Source organism: Paramisgurnus dabryanus, chromosome 18, assembly GCF_030506205.2.
Source record: "Paramisgurnus dabryanus chromosome 18, PD_genome_1.1, whole genome shotgun sequence".
In the NCBI taxonomy this organism is placed as follows: Eukaryota; Metazoa; Chordata; class Actinopteri; order Cypriniformes; family Cobitidae; genus Paramisgurnus; species Paramisgurnus dabryanus.
In genome coordinates this window covers 24,175,207-24,192,563 of record NC_133354.1, presented here as the reverse complement: position 1 = coordinate 24,192,563, position 17,357 = coordinate 24,175,207, and the positions used below count along the sequence as shown (strand labels likewise).

At 37.8% G+C, this 17,357-nt stretch overlaps 1 protein-coding gene across 2 annotated transcripts in view; it reads left to right on the top strand.

Annotated features, from left to right (window-relative positions):
• klf8 (Kruppel like factor 8) overlaps positions 1–15,928 on the top strand; it is a 44,337-nt gene extending 28,409 nt beyond the window's left edge. For both annotated transcript variants that reach the window (XM_065287375.2, XM_065287377.2), the window contains exons 3-6: positions 5,194–5,656; positions 11,561–11,672; positions 12,802–12,944; positions 13,186–15,928. In XM_065287375.2, the coding sequence (XP_065143447.1) occupies positions 5,194–5,656; positions 11,561–11,672; positions 12,802–12,944; positions 13,186–13,367 (900 nt within the window). In that variant the 3' untranslated portion in view covers positions 13,368–15,928. The remainder of the gene's footprint in view (positions 1–5,193; positions 5,657–11,560; positions 11,673–12,801; positions 12,945–13,185) is intronic.
• Positions 15,929–17,357: the final 1,429 nt, after the last annotated feature.

Here is a 17,357-nt window from a genome sequence, read left to right as displayed (position 1 = left end):
TCATGTCCAATTGTGATCTGATCAATGGAACGCATCTTAATACCAGGTATTAACTTATTAGTTATGTGAACTTATATTTTTAAGTTGTATAAACTAAATATTTTAAGGCAACCAGGTAACTTAATTTATTAAGTTGAACCAATAATTTTTTTTAACAGTGTATAGACAATGGAAAAAACATAAACAAACGACTTTTGTGGTGCAAACTTCCGGTAGACGTCCGCATAAAATCAATAACAACACTCTACTCTAGAGCAGGGATTCCCTAAGTGTGGTGCGCGCACCCCCAGGGGTACGCGAGCTGCCACCAGGGGGTGCGCGAGAGGAAAAATGTAATGGCGGTCTGTTTCTTTAAGTGGGATTTTTCCATACAATAAATAAATAAAAAAATGAACAGTAAACATTTCCTTTGTAATCGCTTTTATTTTAAATAAAAAACTATAATTAATTTGTTTTTGATAGAAACGTAGAAGACAGCTGCTGTCTTTTTCTACGCACTGCTCTTCTGTTATGCACTGCAGCCGCTATGCGTGCCAACTCGTTTCATTCGTTCCATATATATTATAAATATGCTTAACTGACTGAAATCAGGGAAACTGTCATGTGGGACGTCTTATGATAAAGTTGTTAGTCACGAAGAGGAGAGGGACCAAGAGAGAGAGACTTTTTTATGGCAAAAATAGAAATAATGAAATATGATGAGACATGGGCACAGGATACGCGAGCAATGTGTTTTCATGCATGGTAAAGAGACCGCCAATGAATTATATAATAAAATACATAAATACTTACTGTAGAGAACTTATTAAAAGCTTTCATTTAATTTTGTTTTAAACCTGAGCTGTTATAATGAATCCGCAAACTATTATACACCTTTTGTGCGAACAGTAAAGGCTTTCGTGAATGATGGGTCTACACGTTACGCACGCATTTAGAAAGAGAGCGCACTGGTTAACATGAGGAAACTCTCATATATCATCTATTAGCTGACGGCAGTAAGTGTAAGTTTTTAACCATAGTAAACTCGAATGGCATCTAAATATCACAGTGGTTAAACGCATACATGGGGGCGCGTGTCACCTATGCTGAGCGTAGCTGCGTCTGGTCGTAGTTTCAGATGGTGCAACACGCGTAAATATTTTTCACAATGTCAGACGCTAGCTAAGCCCGACATAGGACTTACACCCAACTTCTTAACGTCCGGCTGTTGCAACCAGCCCCTGGTTATTTGCGCATGATTAAACATGAGTCTTCAAAAACAAATCTTTTAGCGTTATATATTTTTTTTTTTTTAAGTGGGGATTGGGGGTGCGCCAACCCGGTTGGGACATAGAAGGGGGTGCGCAGTAAAAATGTTTGGGAACCCCTGCTCTAGAGTATAGTAGTTCAAATCATAGCTGAAAACATAACTACTATGCTGAGCTAATGTTAATATGTAAAATTTATGTATACAATGCTGGCTACAGCTCCTTGAAATCTTGCCTGTCTGCCAAATCCATTCTCACTGTCTCCACTCGTCTTTTGAAAAAAAAAATCCGCAAGGTATTTGTTCTAGAGGTTCATTTAGTCACTATCTAGGCCGATAAACAAGCACAGGCCGGACGTAAACTTTGGGTCAGGCGTGTAATTGGGGCAGCGTGTGTACGTGTAATAAAACGATGTCAATAGTACTTTATTGGGATAATTGTTATTGCCAAAGCATTATACACAAAAAATTAATGGCAAAAAAAACAGTATTGCAATTACAAACAATTTGGCAGTATTAAATGGGATGTTGGGTAAAGCATAAATAAGATAAATAATAAAATATGGTCTCTCCCTCTCTCTCTTTTACTGCTAACATGTACCATAAGCTTTTTATTCCTGAGAACCTGAAGCTCTCTTTCATGTCAATCTGAATTTTTGTCCTAACCAGCCACAACAAGCATTAAGTCAGGATGTTTTGGTTTCTTCATCCATTACATAACGTTGAGTCACCAACAGTGAAATCTCATTGGTCTGAAATCCTATATGTTAAACATATATGCTCTGATTGGTTGTTCATTTTTATTTTTAGGTGGAAATGTTTTTTAATTTTCTCTGGAAGCACATGCAAATCCTAACAGGCCATTGTCAAACACAAAAGCAAGACATTGTCTTGACAAAGTTTTGAATACACCTGACAATTTTGATGTTGATCGACCACAGTGTGGTGCTTTTGCAATTCTTTGTTTCGCCCATTTAACAGAGCCTCAATTCAAAGTCAGTGTGAAAAATCCCGCAGCCTCGACACAAAATCTATAGAATTGGTTTTCGTAATGACAGCCGCAAGCCTGGTCCTTATCACAACATTCACTCGCCACCGCAGGCCTACAACTGCTAATAGATATTGAACACACTCAATTAACAACCCATACAGCACGCTAGTAATAATTGGGTCACTTATCGATGCCGTCCTCTCGACTTGAGTGCCACACCTTTGCGTGATGTGTTTTGGTTAGACAAATGTAAAAACAACTCATGGCTATAGAAAAGGTGGAGTGGATGCAGAGAGAGAGTGAGGTGGCAGGGTGGAGAACCGTACAGAGAAAGAAAGAAGCGGGCGGGATGGAGTGAAAGAGGGAAAAATGAGTCAGCTGATATACCTCCCAGTTTCCATGGCAACCGGAGGCCTTTCCCACCCACTCTCCCCTTTTTTGCTGTTTCCCTAGCCCACTCGCTCCTGCTCTCTCTTTTCCACCTAACACCTTTACTTACTAACTCCGTACATCCTCAGTTCATACCTGTCTTGATGTTTTATTGGTATAGTTTGACTTCATGACATTTTATGTTTTACGGGAGTGCCACATACATTTTTTTAATCCCCTTGTGCATGGATGCTCTAAGATGAAAACAACGTACTGTATAAAACAGGTTATTTATCCTAATTGGCATGGAGACGTTTGAAGTGTGTGACTTTAGCAAACCAACTGATTGCTATTATTGTTCATAATTAAGGCTAGGGATTTGAGAGCTGTGCTTTTTTAAGATAAGATAGACTTAAGTCATAAGACTTTAATTTACTCACCTCACACCATCTCAAATGTATATGACTAAAGATATTGGGTGAAATCCAGTGTCCATTCTCACGAAATCCGTGTCCAGCATCAGAATAAAAAAAAAGTGAAACCAATTCTGAACAAGGTCTGAACTTACCATAACCATTATTTTGAGAGGATTTAAAACCTATTTACTATACAATTATTTAAATTTTTTAGATTATCAAAAATGTTCATTACCGCAACATGATATTACATTAAATATATGCATTTACAAACTCATGTTTCGGTATTGAGAACCAAAAAGTTGTCTAGGTACTATGACAAACAAAATTTCAACTTTTATCTGGAGAGAAAAATAAGAACTGCTTACCTGGTAGCCATCTTGAGTGTCACAGTCAATTATGTCCCTTACAACTATTTTTTTTTTGGAAATGTTAGTTCCTTGAGGGCTTAAACAATGATTGAAAATTGTTGCGGAGGATGAGAAAATTGGTCTTGGACACATTTATATTCCTTATTATTGTCTCTACAATTACCAATGATCATCAAATACCTCATGTTTCTTTACTGTGAATGTTTATAGTATAACATGCACTGAAGCTTTTAATTTTTTTGATTTTTTAATTATAAATATTTCCATGGCAAAGAACCCAAATCCAGTCATGGACACGTTGCGGTAATGAAAATTTTCCCCTTAAATGTGGAAAAAAAACAACAAAATTGGTTTGTATGATGTCATTTGAAATCATGTGCAAAATAATACATGAAGAGATGTTTGTAACTGTATGCTTCTTATTTTGATACTCTTACTTTGCATTTTTTTTTTTCGCGAGAATCACCCTATTGGATTTTACAAGATTGATCACTTTTATATTACTATGAATAGGAGGGCAATTCAATGCTGGCAACTCTGGCAACAGACGTCCCATTTTCAAGTTAAAAGAACCAATCATTAATTTATTATCTGTAGGAGGGGCTCTGTACAAAGTTTTGGGAGGCATTTGCCAACCTGTGCGCATGCGCAGTACCTGAAACAACCTCTAAATAGGTGTTTTTAGTGCAATTTGAGCTTAAAGGGAAAAATATAGAAACTCTTTGGTAATTTTTGAGCGCAATGCTAATGGTCTAATCAGATATAATGGATTATGCTAAGCTATGCTAAAAGTGGTACCGCCAGAGCAGGAGATCGGCTGAATGGATTCCAAAACGGTAAAAATCTAATGTTTAACTCAAGGGGAGCTGGAAAATGAGCATATTTTCAAAAAAGTGGAGTGTCCCTTTTAGAAACCAAAGTTCAGTGTTTACGCAAGGTTACCTTTGATGAATTGGTCACTGTTAATACGAGTGTGTATTGGTGGCTGCCATTTTTCCCCTTACTGGGGACAAAGGCACATAGGTTTAGTGTAAAAAAATCACAAATTCCTCCTTTTTGGGTCTCCTATCTGACAGAATTCTCTGGAAGCATAGCCAAGAATTGTCTTGTCGGTTAGCGCATTTTATTCAGTATTTAAGCTGAACAAAATAAATCACTCCCCTCTAAACCTGTGTTTCCCTAAGTGTGTGATGTCACAGGAAATTATTCATCGTTTTATCAGATTTGCTAAAGGTGTGAACACATACAACACATAGTCGATAGACCGTTTTACGAAAATGAGCGTGGATCACAAGACATTCAAGAACCAGTGATATATGAACTACTTGCTGTTTTAATCTGTTTTGTATCTCAGCGTTATCATCCTCCACTTTGATCTTAGCATTATCATCCTCCACTTGTATGATAATGGGTTTTTTGGATGTTCGGCCAAAATGTGTTTTATTGAAGAAACCAAATAAAACGATTCCTACAAGGTTAGTTAAGTCTTGCTGCAGAGGGAGTAACTACACAAACACAATCCGAGGTCTAATTTGTCTTTGTATGTCTGTTTATAAATGTAGAGTTCCTGGGCTTGGCTGTGTTGAACTGGACGGGTGCCAGGTTCAGGCCTTCTCTGCAGCTCGATCTAGCCAACCATTGTTTTTGTGTTTGTGAAGCTGCTGCTGAACAGCTGAGCTGCATAATCATAAGCTGATCACCTCCCTCCCTCTCCTAATCTTTCCCTTGCCTCGTTCACCCCATACTTTCCTTCCTTATCTTATAGCCTCATTTTTTTTCTCAATTGTCTTCTGTTTTCAGAAAGAGGAGCCTTTAGACGATTGTCCCGAGCCTACGAACCTCGCAATCAAATCCTCGCCCCCTCCGCTGTGCGCCATCAGCATTCAACCCGCCGATGACGACCAGACGGAACCCGTTGACCTGTCTCTCAACAAGCCCCGCCCATCCCTTCCCGTCGCCACGGCAACCTCCACCTCCGCAAACCTGCCGGCCCATACCATCACGGCCAGCGCCACCATCCCGACGGTGCTGACGCAGGGATCCATCCTAGCATCCACGCAAGGGATCGGGGGTCAACAGATCTTGCACGTCATCCACACCATACCCTCCGTGACCATGCCCAGTAAAGTCGGACAGCTTCAAACTATCCCCGTGGTGGTCCAGTCCTTACCGGTGGTCTACACGACCTTACCCACAGACGGAATGGCCACCGCGGCCATCACCGTGCCTCTCATTGGGAGCGACGGGCGGTCGGAGGGATCAGGTGAGATGTCCGGGTCCCGTTGCACATGTGTCCACCACTCTCATGCTGTTCTTTAATTTAGTACAGTGCACATTTCGCAGGTGTCAGGTGGCAACCGTGTGCACGCTGACCAATGAGCTGGAACCTCTGGGTGTTCCATTTACACATTAGTCTACATAATAGCCTTGTGATAAAATCTTGAGTAGTTGGGTTAGAAATCGTAAACCAGTTTCAGTTTGTGTGAAAAACCGTAACTAAAGGTTGTCATGACGTCTATGGAAACGCACCTTGGCATGAGATGCATCACTGACAATCTAAAGTATGGTTAAATGCAATAACAAAGACAGTGAGAGAGCAAATTTATGTAATAAATGTGAGCGGGTAACAACATGTTTGTTCTGATTTGTTATTTCTGTTCTGCTTAAATATAAAACCATCTCATCATTCGACAGAAGTGGCGTAAAATGCAATTTTTCAGGTTTGTAATATTAATTTTCTTGAGGTGATATCATAATCGCTAAATTGTTCCCATTCCTAATGAGTAAAGCTCGTAGCACCATTCGAAATGTTCCCGTTGTTATGCACTAACAGCGGCTTTGTTGTGACAAGAATGCAAATATGAGCCTAGGACAGATATTGTCTCCTCTATTTAAAACTCTTCATATGGAACTGCTGATCATCTGACCTTCTTTATTTCTGTCATTCGGTTTCCTTTAGACAGTCACACCCTCGGTCTCGCCCTCTTACCGTTTTGTGCCAGTGCAGTTGAGCTATCAGCATACAGACACGTTTTCCCACACGTATGTGGACACGCACGAAAGACACAAAAGGGCGGGCGAGGCTGAAACTGGCTTAAACTTTTAATTAAGAAACATAATGAGGCAAATCTTGCATCACTTCATCGGAGTGAGCTGCTATTAAATAGTCTCAATCATGGAGGCCTTTTAAAGGGTTTCTGTTGTTTCTAATTGAAGCCGTTTTCATGAGAGTGATGCTCGACTCGCAAACTAAACTACTAAATGGTATTTGTTGGAAGTTGTTAGTTACAACAGTAAAGAGTTGAGTCTTGCATAAAATGTACATGTTAAAGGTTAACAAACAAGTTAAGACTTCATCAACTTTTATACGTTTTTTTATGTAGACTGTACAGGGCACACAATTTTGGCATAACAAGGAACAAATACTTTGGTACCTAGTTTATACTGCTTATACTTAAAGGATTTACTCATGTACTTTTTGTGGTTTAGGATTTCTCTAACCCTGTTACTCTTTAAGAGTTTTAACTATTAAACTTTGGCATTTAACTTGTTCCACACAATTTAAACTGTAGACCTAAAGCAGCAGGCAGGTTGTTAATGTGAGATTTACTACTATTGCTTTTCTATAAAATCTGACTGTTTTTATCTGGTGATTGATAAAATAGGGAAAAACTAAATAACAGGTGTAGATGAAAGAGACAAAATCCATATCTTAAGATCAGAATAACAAAGACATTGACTCTTAACATGGAATAGAAAGCAAACTGTCAACCATCTTGCAGTTACGAACCATTTTTATCATTTAGATTTTGAGTAAACCATACATTTGTTTTATCGCATGGAAAACTCAGAATTCAATGGATTTTCCTGTCCACCATTGGCAAACACACCTTGGCCTATGATAGTATTAGCAGCCTGTGCTGTGACAGTTAAGGAGATCTCGCTTGTCTCTGTCAAATACGTTACGGGACAGTCAGCATACGATCATTTGAAATCTGTTTACAAGAAGATTGCTCTTGTTATGTTTAATTTAAAGTTAAATTTACATGATGTTGTAAAAATTCTGAAATTACCTTTATACATGCTAAAGTCATTCTAAGAATAGCACAAGCTATTTTTTATAATATATGAGACAATAATATATGTAATTTTATATACAAAATACAATTCTATGGTCTTGACATGCACATCATCTGGTTCATGTAAGGTTAGTTTAATTCAATTCAGATGATTCATTTGGTTTGTTATATTAATTGTATTTTTATTATATAATTATAAATCAATAAATAAATAAATGTGTATATACACACACACACACACACACACATATGTGTATATGTGTATATATATATATATATATATATATATATATGTGTGTGTATATATACATTTATTTATTTATTTATTTATAAGTAATATATTTATTTATAATTAAAATATATATATGTATATATATATTCCAGATTTTCAATTATTTATATATATATATATATATATATATATATATATATATATATATATATATATATATACAGGGTTCCAGACTAACTTTTTTTACTAGGAGCACAGTGGCCCCAACTGAAAATTTTAGGGGCGCAATCAAAAAATTTAGGGGCACACACCGTAAATCAATATGCTAACCAAATAGTCACATTTCTACAAATTTCCACTGTATAACTAATAAATACTTTGATGATAGATGCAGAAAATACAATGTGCTGTTTCAAATTCAGTGTCACATCACAAAAAAAGGTCACATTTACTGGTCGCAGATGTGCAACTGGATGTAAAATTCAGTGGCACACTCTCAAATTCTGGAGCCCTGATATATATTATATTTAATAATTTAATTTTTATATTTAATTTAGAATTTTCTCAGATCTTTTTAACACATTTAAAATCATACAGCAGAATTTCCAAGATTTTTTTCAAAAAATGTTAGATGTCTGCAGATTTCATCTGGCTCTGGTGATATTAAGTTAAGTTATTGAAAGCTTATTTTAATTTTGGGAGAATATAATGTTTCAATCGTGTGTTTTATATGGTTGTCTGTTAGTATGTGTTTTATTATGTAATTTTTATGTACAGCACTTTGGTCGACTTTGTTTTTTAAACAGTGCTGTATAATTAATAAACAACCCAGCTCAGCAAAGCTAACTTTTGTTTTGGAAAATTTTTAAAGAAGAAAAGTAAGAATAGTAACTGATGTTTTTGTGGAAACTTTTTAGCTTATATTTTTGGAAAGAAGAACCATCAATATTAAGTTCTCTTTATGAATTTGAGCGTTTTCCAAATGGATGTCCCACACCCATCCCTGTAGAGCATAACGCTTTGGCCCGCCCCGGTTTTCAGTTTTCCGTTAAATCTCATCATTTTCAACTTTCCTGACAGGTCTTGGAAAGTAATAAGAACATAAAAATATTAAAAAGGGTGGGTGCATTTACTGGAAAACTCCACCCAAATAATGCTGTGATATAAGGCTAAAGGTTATTTAATGCACAACCCCTAAGTCTGACCTCAGGGCGGTGTACTGTTTGCCCCTCTTTTGAGTTTTTAACTCTTTTCATAGCTCTGTACACCTAGTTTAAAGTCATGGATAGAATACATGGATCCATTTGGTGAATTATGTTATTTGGGTGGAGACCATTTTCAAAGTGATCTGTTTCTTTTGGACTCAATATATGTGGAAAATACAGAGGTGAAGGCCTATTGAACTGACCCATATTAACCAAAATGTGTTTCTTGAGTGATCTGAAGCAATTGTGGTTGGTGGGAGGAGACAATTAATGAATGAACTGCACCCTTCCCCCATTCATTTCATTTAAAAGATAATCTTTGTATACTACGGAGCTTCTCCCTAGGGGGTTAAAGGTCACATCAAGAGAAAACAGCCCAGGTTTCAATCGACCACACCCTGTGTCAATATGAAGTTTGAGTTTAACTTGCATTATTTGCATTTGATATTTTTTTTGGAAATTAGAGGTCTTAAGTTTTAATAATTAATATTCTGAATCATTAGCTCCTGGATGTCATGTTGTTTGTATTTAACATCAGCCAGAAAGTCAATGAACCTCCTTTCTGTCTTTGTTGTAATAACTTGCTTGAAGAATGGGCTTAGTCACACATCATTTTAATTGGAGGCTTTTCAGAAAATCTCAACATGCCAACAGATGTAGAATATACAGTTTGGTCCAAACTTCTGAGACCACACTGGAGATTTGGGTTCAAACCTTGGTCAAACACTTAATTAAAAGGAATAGTTGGAAAAATGAAAATGACCTAATAATTTACCTTAAAGGAATAGTCTACTCATTTTCAATATTAAATTATGTTATTACCTTAACTAAGAAGAGTTGATACATCCCTCTATCATCTGTGTGCGTGCGAGTAGTTATACGAGCAAGTTTGGTGGTACAAAATCAAACGTAGCGCTTTTCTAAGCGGATTTAAAAGAGGAACTATATTGTATGGCGTAATAGCACTTTTGGGAGTACTTCAACTCGCCTGAAAAGTCCGCTCCCCTTCTCCCTCTCATAATGGGAGAGGGAGGGTGTTACTGCGCCGAGTCGAAGTACTCCCATAAGTGCTATTACGCCATACAATATAGTTCCTCTTTTAAACGAGGAACGGTTAAAATAGAACGGTTTTGACTGAAATTTCGACATTTGCGGCTGCCCTGAGAATTTTCGCGTGTTTGTGTTTCAGCTCAGACCTCTACAATGGGTTTAATGGTGCACTGGAACAATCCTTCCTAAAATGCATTAAACTTTCGTTTACAAAGACGTGAAACTCACCGAGTGGTCAGGGGTGTTCACTGATATGCTCACACAAAAATCGCTGCAAAAGACGCATTCCAACAGGTTTTATCGTAGTTTTTGCCAACTCCATTGACTTGTATTAGTTGTGCTGTGAGGTACGGTATTACTCCGCGCCGGGAACTTTGTTTCTATTCTTGCAATTGGCAAAGGCGGATTAGCGCCACCACCTGGGCTGGAGTGTCTATTATTCAAGCTCTAAGCGGAAGGTATGTACGGGTGTGAGGCGTTTGGAAAAATAGGTCCACAAGTTAACAACGAATGCTAAAACAGCTGTTGGAAAGCATATTTTGCTGCGATTTTTGTGTGAGCATATCAGTGAACACCCCTGACCACTCGGTGAGTTTCACATCTTTGTAAACGAAAGTTTAATGCATTTTAGGAAGGATTGTTCCAGTGCACCATTAAACCCATTGTAGAGGTCTGAGCTGAAACACAAACACGCGAAAATTCTCAGGGCAGCCGCAAATGTCGAAATTTCAGTCAAAACCGTTCTATTTCACCATAAACAATCTGAAAACAGGGCTTTAAGTCTAAAATACCGAACTTGTCCTTTAAGGTAATAACATAGTTTAATATTGAAAATGAGTAGACTATTCCTTTAAGCCCGATTTTTAGCCGTGCATAAGTTCGGCGTAGGTTATCCGTAGCCTGTGCATAGCTCTGCGTAGCCTGACGTGCACCTCGCAAAATTTTTAACAGCGTGTCAGTTCTACGAGGACCGCAAGCGATGTGATTGGTCCACCATAACCCCTACCGTCTGGTAAAAAAAACTGCATCAAAGGTATTTCCGTTTGGGACGGTGAAAACAAAGAATGGCGAAGTTGAGGAGTGATTTAACTCAAACTGCAACAAAAGTCACTGTTTATTTACTTCCATCATTGCTGGTCTTCTCGAAACATACACAACAAGTTGCTGTTTCTTCATTGTTTGTGGGTTAACTTGCCAAGCTTCTTTTTCTTTTTCTTTGACCGTCACGCTGCTACTGTGCGCGTGCTTGTACGACGACGCCAAAGTATAAATGAAAACCGATGTGGAACCTACGCCGTCGCGCTCATTTTGTAATGAACTATTCCTTTAAATTGTATAATTCCTTTTGTTGAAAATGATTTCCATACAAGAACATTCAGAAATCATGCTGGGAAAACATGGGTCATGCAAGTTTTGCACACACTTGTGGGTTACATGCCACCTCAAGCATCTGATGTCACTAAAGCAAAGTAAACCAAACATTTATAAAACATTTATGATAATTGTTCCGTTTAATTCAAGACATTTTCCCTAGTGACCTTAACCTTTGATGTTTTAAATGACCGTAGCTAATTCTTTTACTTGCATCTGTCTATTTTCAGTGCGTATAAAGCCAGGTTCAACCTCTCCAGTCGAGTATCAGACTGACAGTGATGCAGAGAGCGGCACAGAGTCTGTATCTGCCTCTCTTAGCGTGCAAGGGATGGAAACCAGGTGAGCGGTCTTAATATATCCTTGTAAATTTCTGTTGGTAAATGTATTTGTAATTTTATGTAAATGTGTGTGTGTGTCTCATAAAATATTTCCCAACTGCCATCCTGGTGTAACGGTCCTACCACACCACCCTTTCAGCGTTATGTAACCCCAACACACTGGAGGCCCATGGCTCTACTTTGCGCTGATTATAAGCTGAATACGTCCTTTTCTGATGGGGGTGTGTGTTGCTGGGCAGGGTTCTCTCTAGACTGGGTGTAAACAGTGTTACATAACTTGCAATACCGTCACACCTTATAAATGCTATGAAAGCAAGAGTAAAATGCAAAGTAGAGAAGTGGAAGAGAAACTGGGAAGGATGGAAAACAAGGGGGTCTTTTGCTAGTGTGTATAATTGTTTAGACGTCTGGTCAAATGATCGCTGGGAGAGAAAGAATAAGATGGAAATGAGTTAGGAGAAAAGGAGAGAAGAGGGTGAACTCATTTGCTGGCGGGGAGGGGAAAGGAAGAGGCTGAGAGAGAGAGAGAGAGAGAGAGAGACACAGGAAGGAAAGGAGGGGAGAGAGACAGGCAGAAAAACACATCGCGGGAGGGAGGGGAAAGGGAAAAGGAGAGAGATCGGCATTGAACTGGAAGCTGTCCTGCTGTAGAGAATGTAGACACGCATTCAGCTCTTCGGCGCCCCCTTGTGGTCATTTTGAGTAATTGCACCACTGTACTGGGCAGAATGTAAAGACTACAGTGCCATGGTGCAGTATGTTTATCCTCATACTGCTGTTTTGAAAAGTATAAACCCTCTGACTATGGTGCGTGTCAAAACATCGCTCTTATTGTTCGATCAGGCAGGTCTTCCCTTTTGTAAAAGTAATGTTAGGAAAAACGTTTTTGCGACTTGAAGAAGAATGTTGCGATGAAGTTTGTATTGCATCACTTAATGGATGATTTGATCACCATAATGCGAAGCCGTTAGATGGATTTATATGTGTCATTCATGAAGATGGCTCTGAATGAATGCACCTGCCTTCACATGTCTAAGGGCTCTTTTAATCTTTAGATTATCAGTCAGATTTAGGTATGACAGAACTGGTTTCTACACCCTAACCACCGACATGTCTCATCTCATTCTCAGTATAAATACAGATGTGGACATCCATGTCGACCCCGACTCTCCAGACATGAAAAGAAGGCGCGTGCACATGTGCGATTACGATGGTTGCAACAAAGTTTACACCAAGAGCTCGCATCTGAAAGCCCACCGGAGGATACACACAGGTACACATTTTTTGGTGCACTTAATCTGCAGAAACAAGTATCAGTAACCTGTTTGTTCGTTGCGTCATCAAACTATTGCTCTGTTTAGGTCTTTCAACCAGCCCTATAGAGCAACATGTGCTTTTGGGGCGGCATGATTCTTGTTATTGTTGCAGACAGTTATTATAGCCATTATTTATTTTATGTACAACCGGTTTGTATGCTCCATGTCACGTTGACTGATGTCATGATGCCTCCGCAGGTGAAAAGCCATACCAGTGCACTTGGGAAGGTTGCACATGGCGCTTCGCCCGTTCGGATGAGCTGACGCGGCACTATCGCAAGCACACGGGCATCAAACCCTTCCGCTGCACCGACTGCGACCGAAGCTTTTCCCGCTCCGACCACCTGGCGCTTCATCGACGGCGTCACGTCATGATGTGAAACTCACTTCGGACTTCCCTCCCCAGCTCTCACGTCCACACCTGCTCCTCAGGAGACACATACACACCAGTTTGGGGGGTCCCGAGAGCTCCCTGACCCTATCTCCAGATACAGACATACATGTGGAAGGGGTGACACAATCATACTGGTCACCCCTCCTGATCAGAACATGGCCACAGTTTTTTGCCATGCTTCCGAAAGCCACAATCCCACCCGTCCACAGTTGACCTCCGTCGCCATCTTAATGCCTGGTCATTAGCAGTTACTTGAAGGAACTACAAATAAAGGCAAACTGCAAGCAGTACTGCTTTAAGCAGAATGTGATGACTGGGGAAGGTACCTCTTGTTGAGATGATGATTCTTTTAGAAGAATGGATATGATCGGAGCTTAAAATCGATAGAGGAAATGAGTTTATGTGAGACGATAAAGGAATACAGGTTTTTAGTCACGTAATAAATGTGTTTATTTTAATGAGAAGTTTAGAGATGCATCTACAGCTGCCTTGTTAAATTCTTACTTTTTATTGTTTTGTTGTCCTAAATGCATTTAAAGTCTGTATGTTGTCGAGAGTGGATGGAAGTTGGTATAAAGCAATTTGTGAAGTCAGCTGAAAATGTACCGTACCCCGTTGTAGTGTATTACTATTATGATTATTATTATTATTATTATTATTATTAGTTTTAACAGATCAGCTTGGGTGCGTACTGTCTTTTTCTTACATCTACCCTAACCCAGGTAAGACTTAGAGGAAGAGGGCTGACACAACTGTGAATTTTTGTACATTTTATTTCTGGATAGTATCTGTTGTCTAACCATCTTCCCAAAAAATTTCCTGCAAAAACAGTATTTGTGTTCTTTCAAAAGTCACTTTGTTCTCGTGGATTATGGCACCTAACAGAATTAACACCCATCGAAAGATTCTTTATCTAATCATCAAATATTATTATTTTATAACGCTGTGAGCATTTTCTTTAAAAAAAGAGACAAATCGCAGGGAAAGGTGAGCTTAATAATTTAGTGTGTATGTGTACGAGTGTCTGTGTGTGTGTTTGCATACAAGCACACTTGTTTGCCTATTCATTTAAAAGACATAATCAAGAGTTATAATAGTGGAGGTGGCACATGTCCTTACTTCTAGCCCATCAGAGCCTTAATTGAAGTAAATGTGCAAACCTGATTTGCACAAGAGGTTTTCGGGGTTCCTCTGGGTTTTGTACTGGGACCTCACCTGGTTTTATGAGGCACTCTGAAAATCCATATTTGCACCTAGTTAACACGATAACAAAACATGTCTTTATCAGCTCCTGCCCTGGGTTCACGTAATTATGCAAAAACCCCCCCTTAATGTTGTTGATGCTATGTGCTGTTGATGTCCAGACTTCGAGGAGACGGCTCTCTTGGATGCGTTATATCTTCTCTTAAGCGAGCACTCATAGCCATGGTCATAATTTCAATCGCTAGCAGCTGATAGCAAGTGTGCGTTATGAGAAGCAACGCTTGATTCCAGCCTTTGAGGATTAGGTGCATGTGTGCAAAAGCTGCACAGTCTTTTGTCCGGAAAGCAATGCAATCTTCCGATTTTCTATCATTCTCTCGCTTCAACTCTAAAATGTTACTAAGCACATCTTTCTAGAAGAGTATATGCATTTAATTGCGATCCTTTCTTTTTTTAAACTGTTCATAGACATACAGACAATTAATGAATAATGAAAGAATTCATGTATATAATGTATATAATCTACAAAGTTCTGAAAAATGTAACGGGTGGATTTCTATTTTTTAACACTGACTAGATAATGTGAAATACCCTTCCTTTCTGTTGTTGTTTTTTTCTTTTTTATCCCTTTGTGTTGTACATCCCTAATGTGTTGCATGGAGAGTAGACTTTTCTTTGTGAAGTTGGTGAGCATGTCGAAGCATTGGTGCCCTGACTTTGGTGTCGTGGCCTATAAGCACTGATAATCCACATGAAATTCATGACATTTGACATTGCATGTGCAACCATGGCCATCCGTTGCACTTGCACGTTCTGTTTCTTATTACATTTCTTATTTCATGCTGTTAACTCTTTCAGTCCCAAAAAATATACTTTCATATCTCTGGTATTTATTACTCCTAGAGCTCAGTGTTTAAGTGCCCACGACTGAAATTTGTGACGGCCTCGTCTATATGAGCATGTTTGCTTACATCACTTGTACCTGATTTTAAAAAGTGTGATCTTATGCTCGAACCACGGCAGGGTTTGGGTTTCGTGTGACTGTATGTGTGCAAATCATTAATTTTTTCTTGAAAACTTTCAGAATCATAGGTATTTTATATTGAATGCAGTAACTTATGGGCCAGTACTATATTACTCAGTGCAATGCAGTTATCATTATAACAAGACAAGTTATTAATGTTATTTCTTTTGTATTTGTACAGAAAAAGTGTGTAAAGATCAGCGAGGAAAACGCGCGCTTTTTGATACTGTGAGAAATGGTGTTAAAAGTCAGTTTCCCCTGTACAGTTGTGATTGCCCACTCCTTTTATAGAATAAACTGTTTTTGGTGCAAAATGTTTACATTTTGTGGATTCATTTGTAACAGCAAGATTTCCCCACCAGGGGGCCTCAGAATGACATAAAGTAATATTTAAATATATAAAATAAGACAAAACATGCCTTAAAACATGTAGCATCTATAAATAAATAAAAAATCAAGATTTTATGAATATCTAGATATTTCTTATTGTGATAATTTTTTTTTATACAAATTTACATCATTATACATTCTAAAAAAATTGCTTACATTTTAAATATAACCAACTTGGTTCCACTTTGATTTTTTTATCTTAACTAGTGTTGCTGTGACTTAATAAAGTTAAAATAACTTAAGCTAATTCAACTTTATAAGTTACAGTAAGTTACATCAAAGGTCACAAGATTTGTAAATGAAATCCAAGTTGATTTTACTTAAAAATTTAAATGCAGTTTTTACCGTGTACTTAGGCCAAGCCGTTCACCTATTAAACCTGTTATGTAATATAATACATTTTATTGTTGTAATATAATTTTGAGGTGGACAATGGGCGAGGAGGTGGTTTGGGGTGTGCTTTATGTCAATAATATTAAGACGCACTGATTAATTTCACGCCTTCTAATAGATTCCACTTTAACCCCCAAACCCTTTAACTGTCACTGTCCCACAGGTGGGACGTTTGGCATTACATATTTTAAAACAATAAATTAATAAAACAATAATTTATTGTTTAAAAAAATACACTAATCTTGACAAACTATATATTGTTTGAAAGCTTACCATTTCAACACCATTTTCCAACAACAAAAAAATGACGTAGTAAGAGTAATTTTCCAAAATGTCGGGGGTGAACAGGTGGCCCCAAGGTGGTATTACATATTTATTTGTTAATTTCCTATAAACCTGAAATAATCTTGACAAATTATATATTGTTGGAAGTCTCTAGGAATGTAGTTTTCATATTTTAAGGCCATTTGATGATAGAAAATGTATAGTGGCAGTCATTTTGTTAAATGTCACTGACCCCATAGGAATACATAGGAATGATTATATATTTATAACTAATATCCTATAAACTTGAAATAATCTTGACAAACTATAAATTGTTGGAAAGCTCTAGGATTGTAGTTATCATATTTTAAGGCCATTTGATGATAAAAATTGTATAGTGACAGTCATTTTGTTAAATGTCACTGACCCCATAGAAATACATAGGAATGATTATATATTACCATATTTTAAGGCCATCTGTTGATAGAAAATGTATAGTTAAATGTCACTCACCCCATAGGAGTACAGATAAATTCGTATATATTCATAATTCTAATATTTTTCAAATTAATCTATGAATCTTCAAAACTCGTGACAAACTATATATCATATAAAAATGTAGTTTTCACATTGTAAAGCCTTTTTGCATTTATAAAAGTGCAGGTACAGTAATTTATTAATTTGTGACAAGATAATACAGCT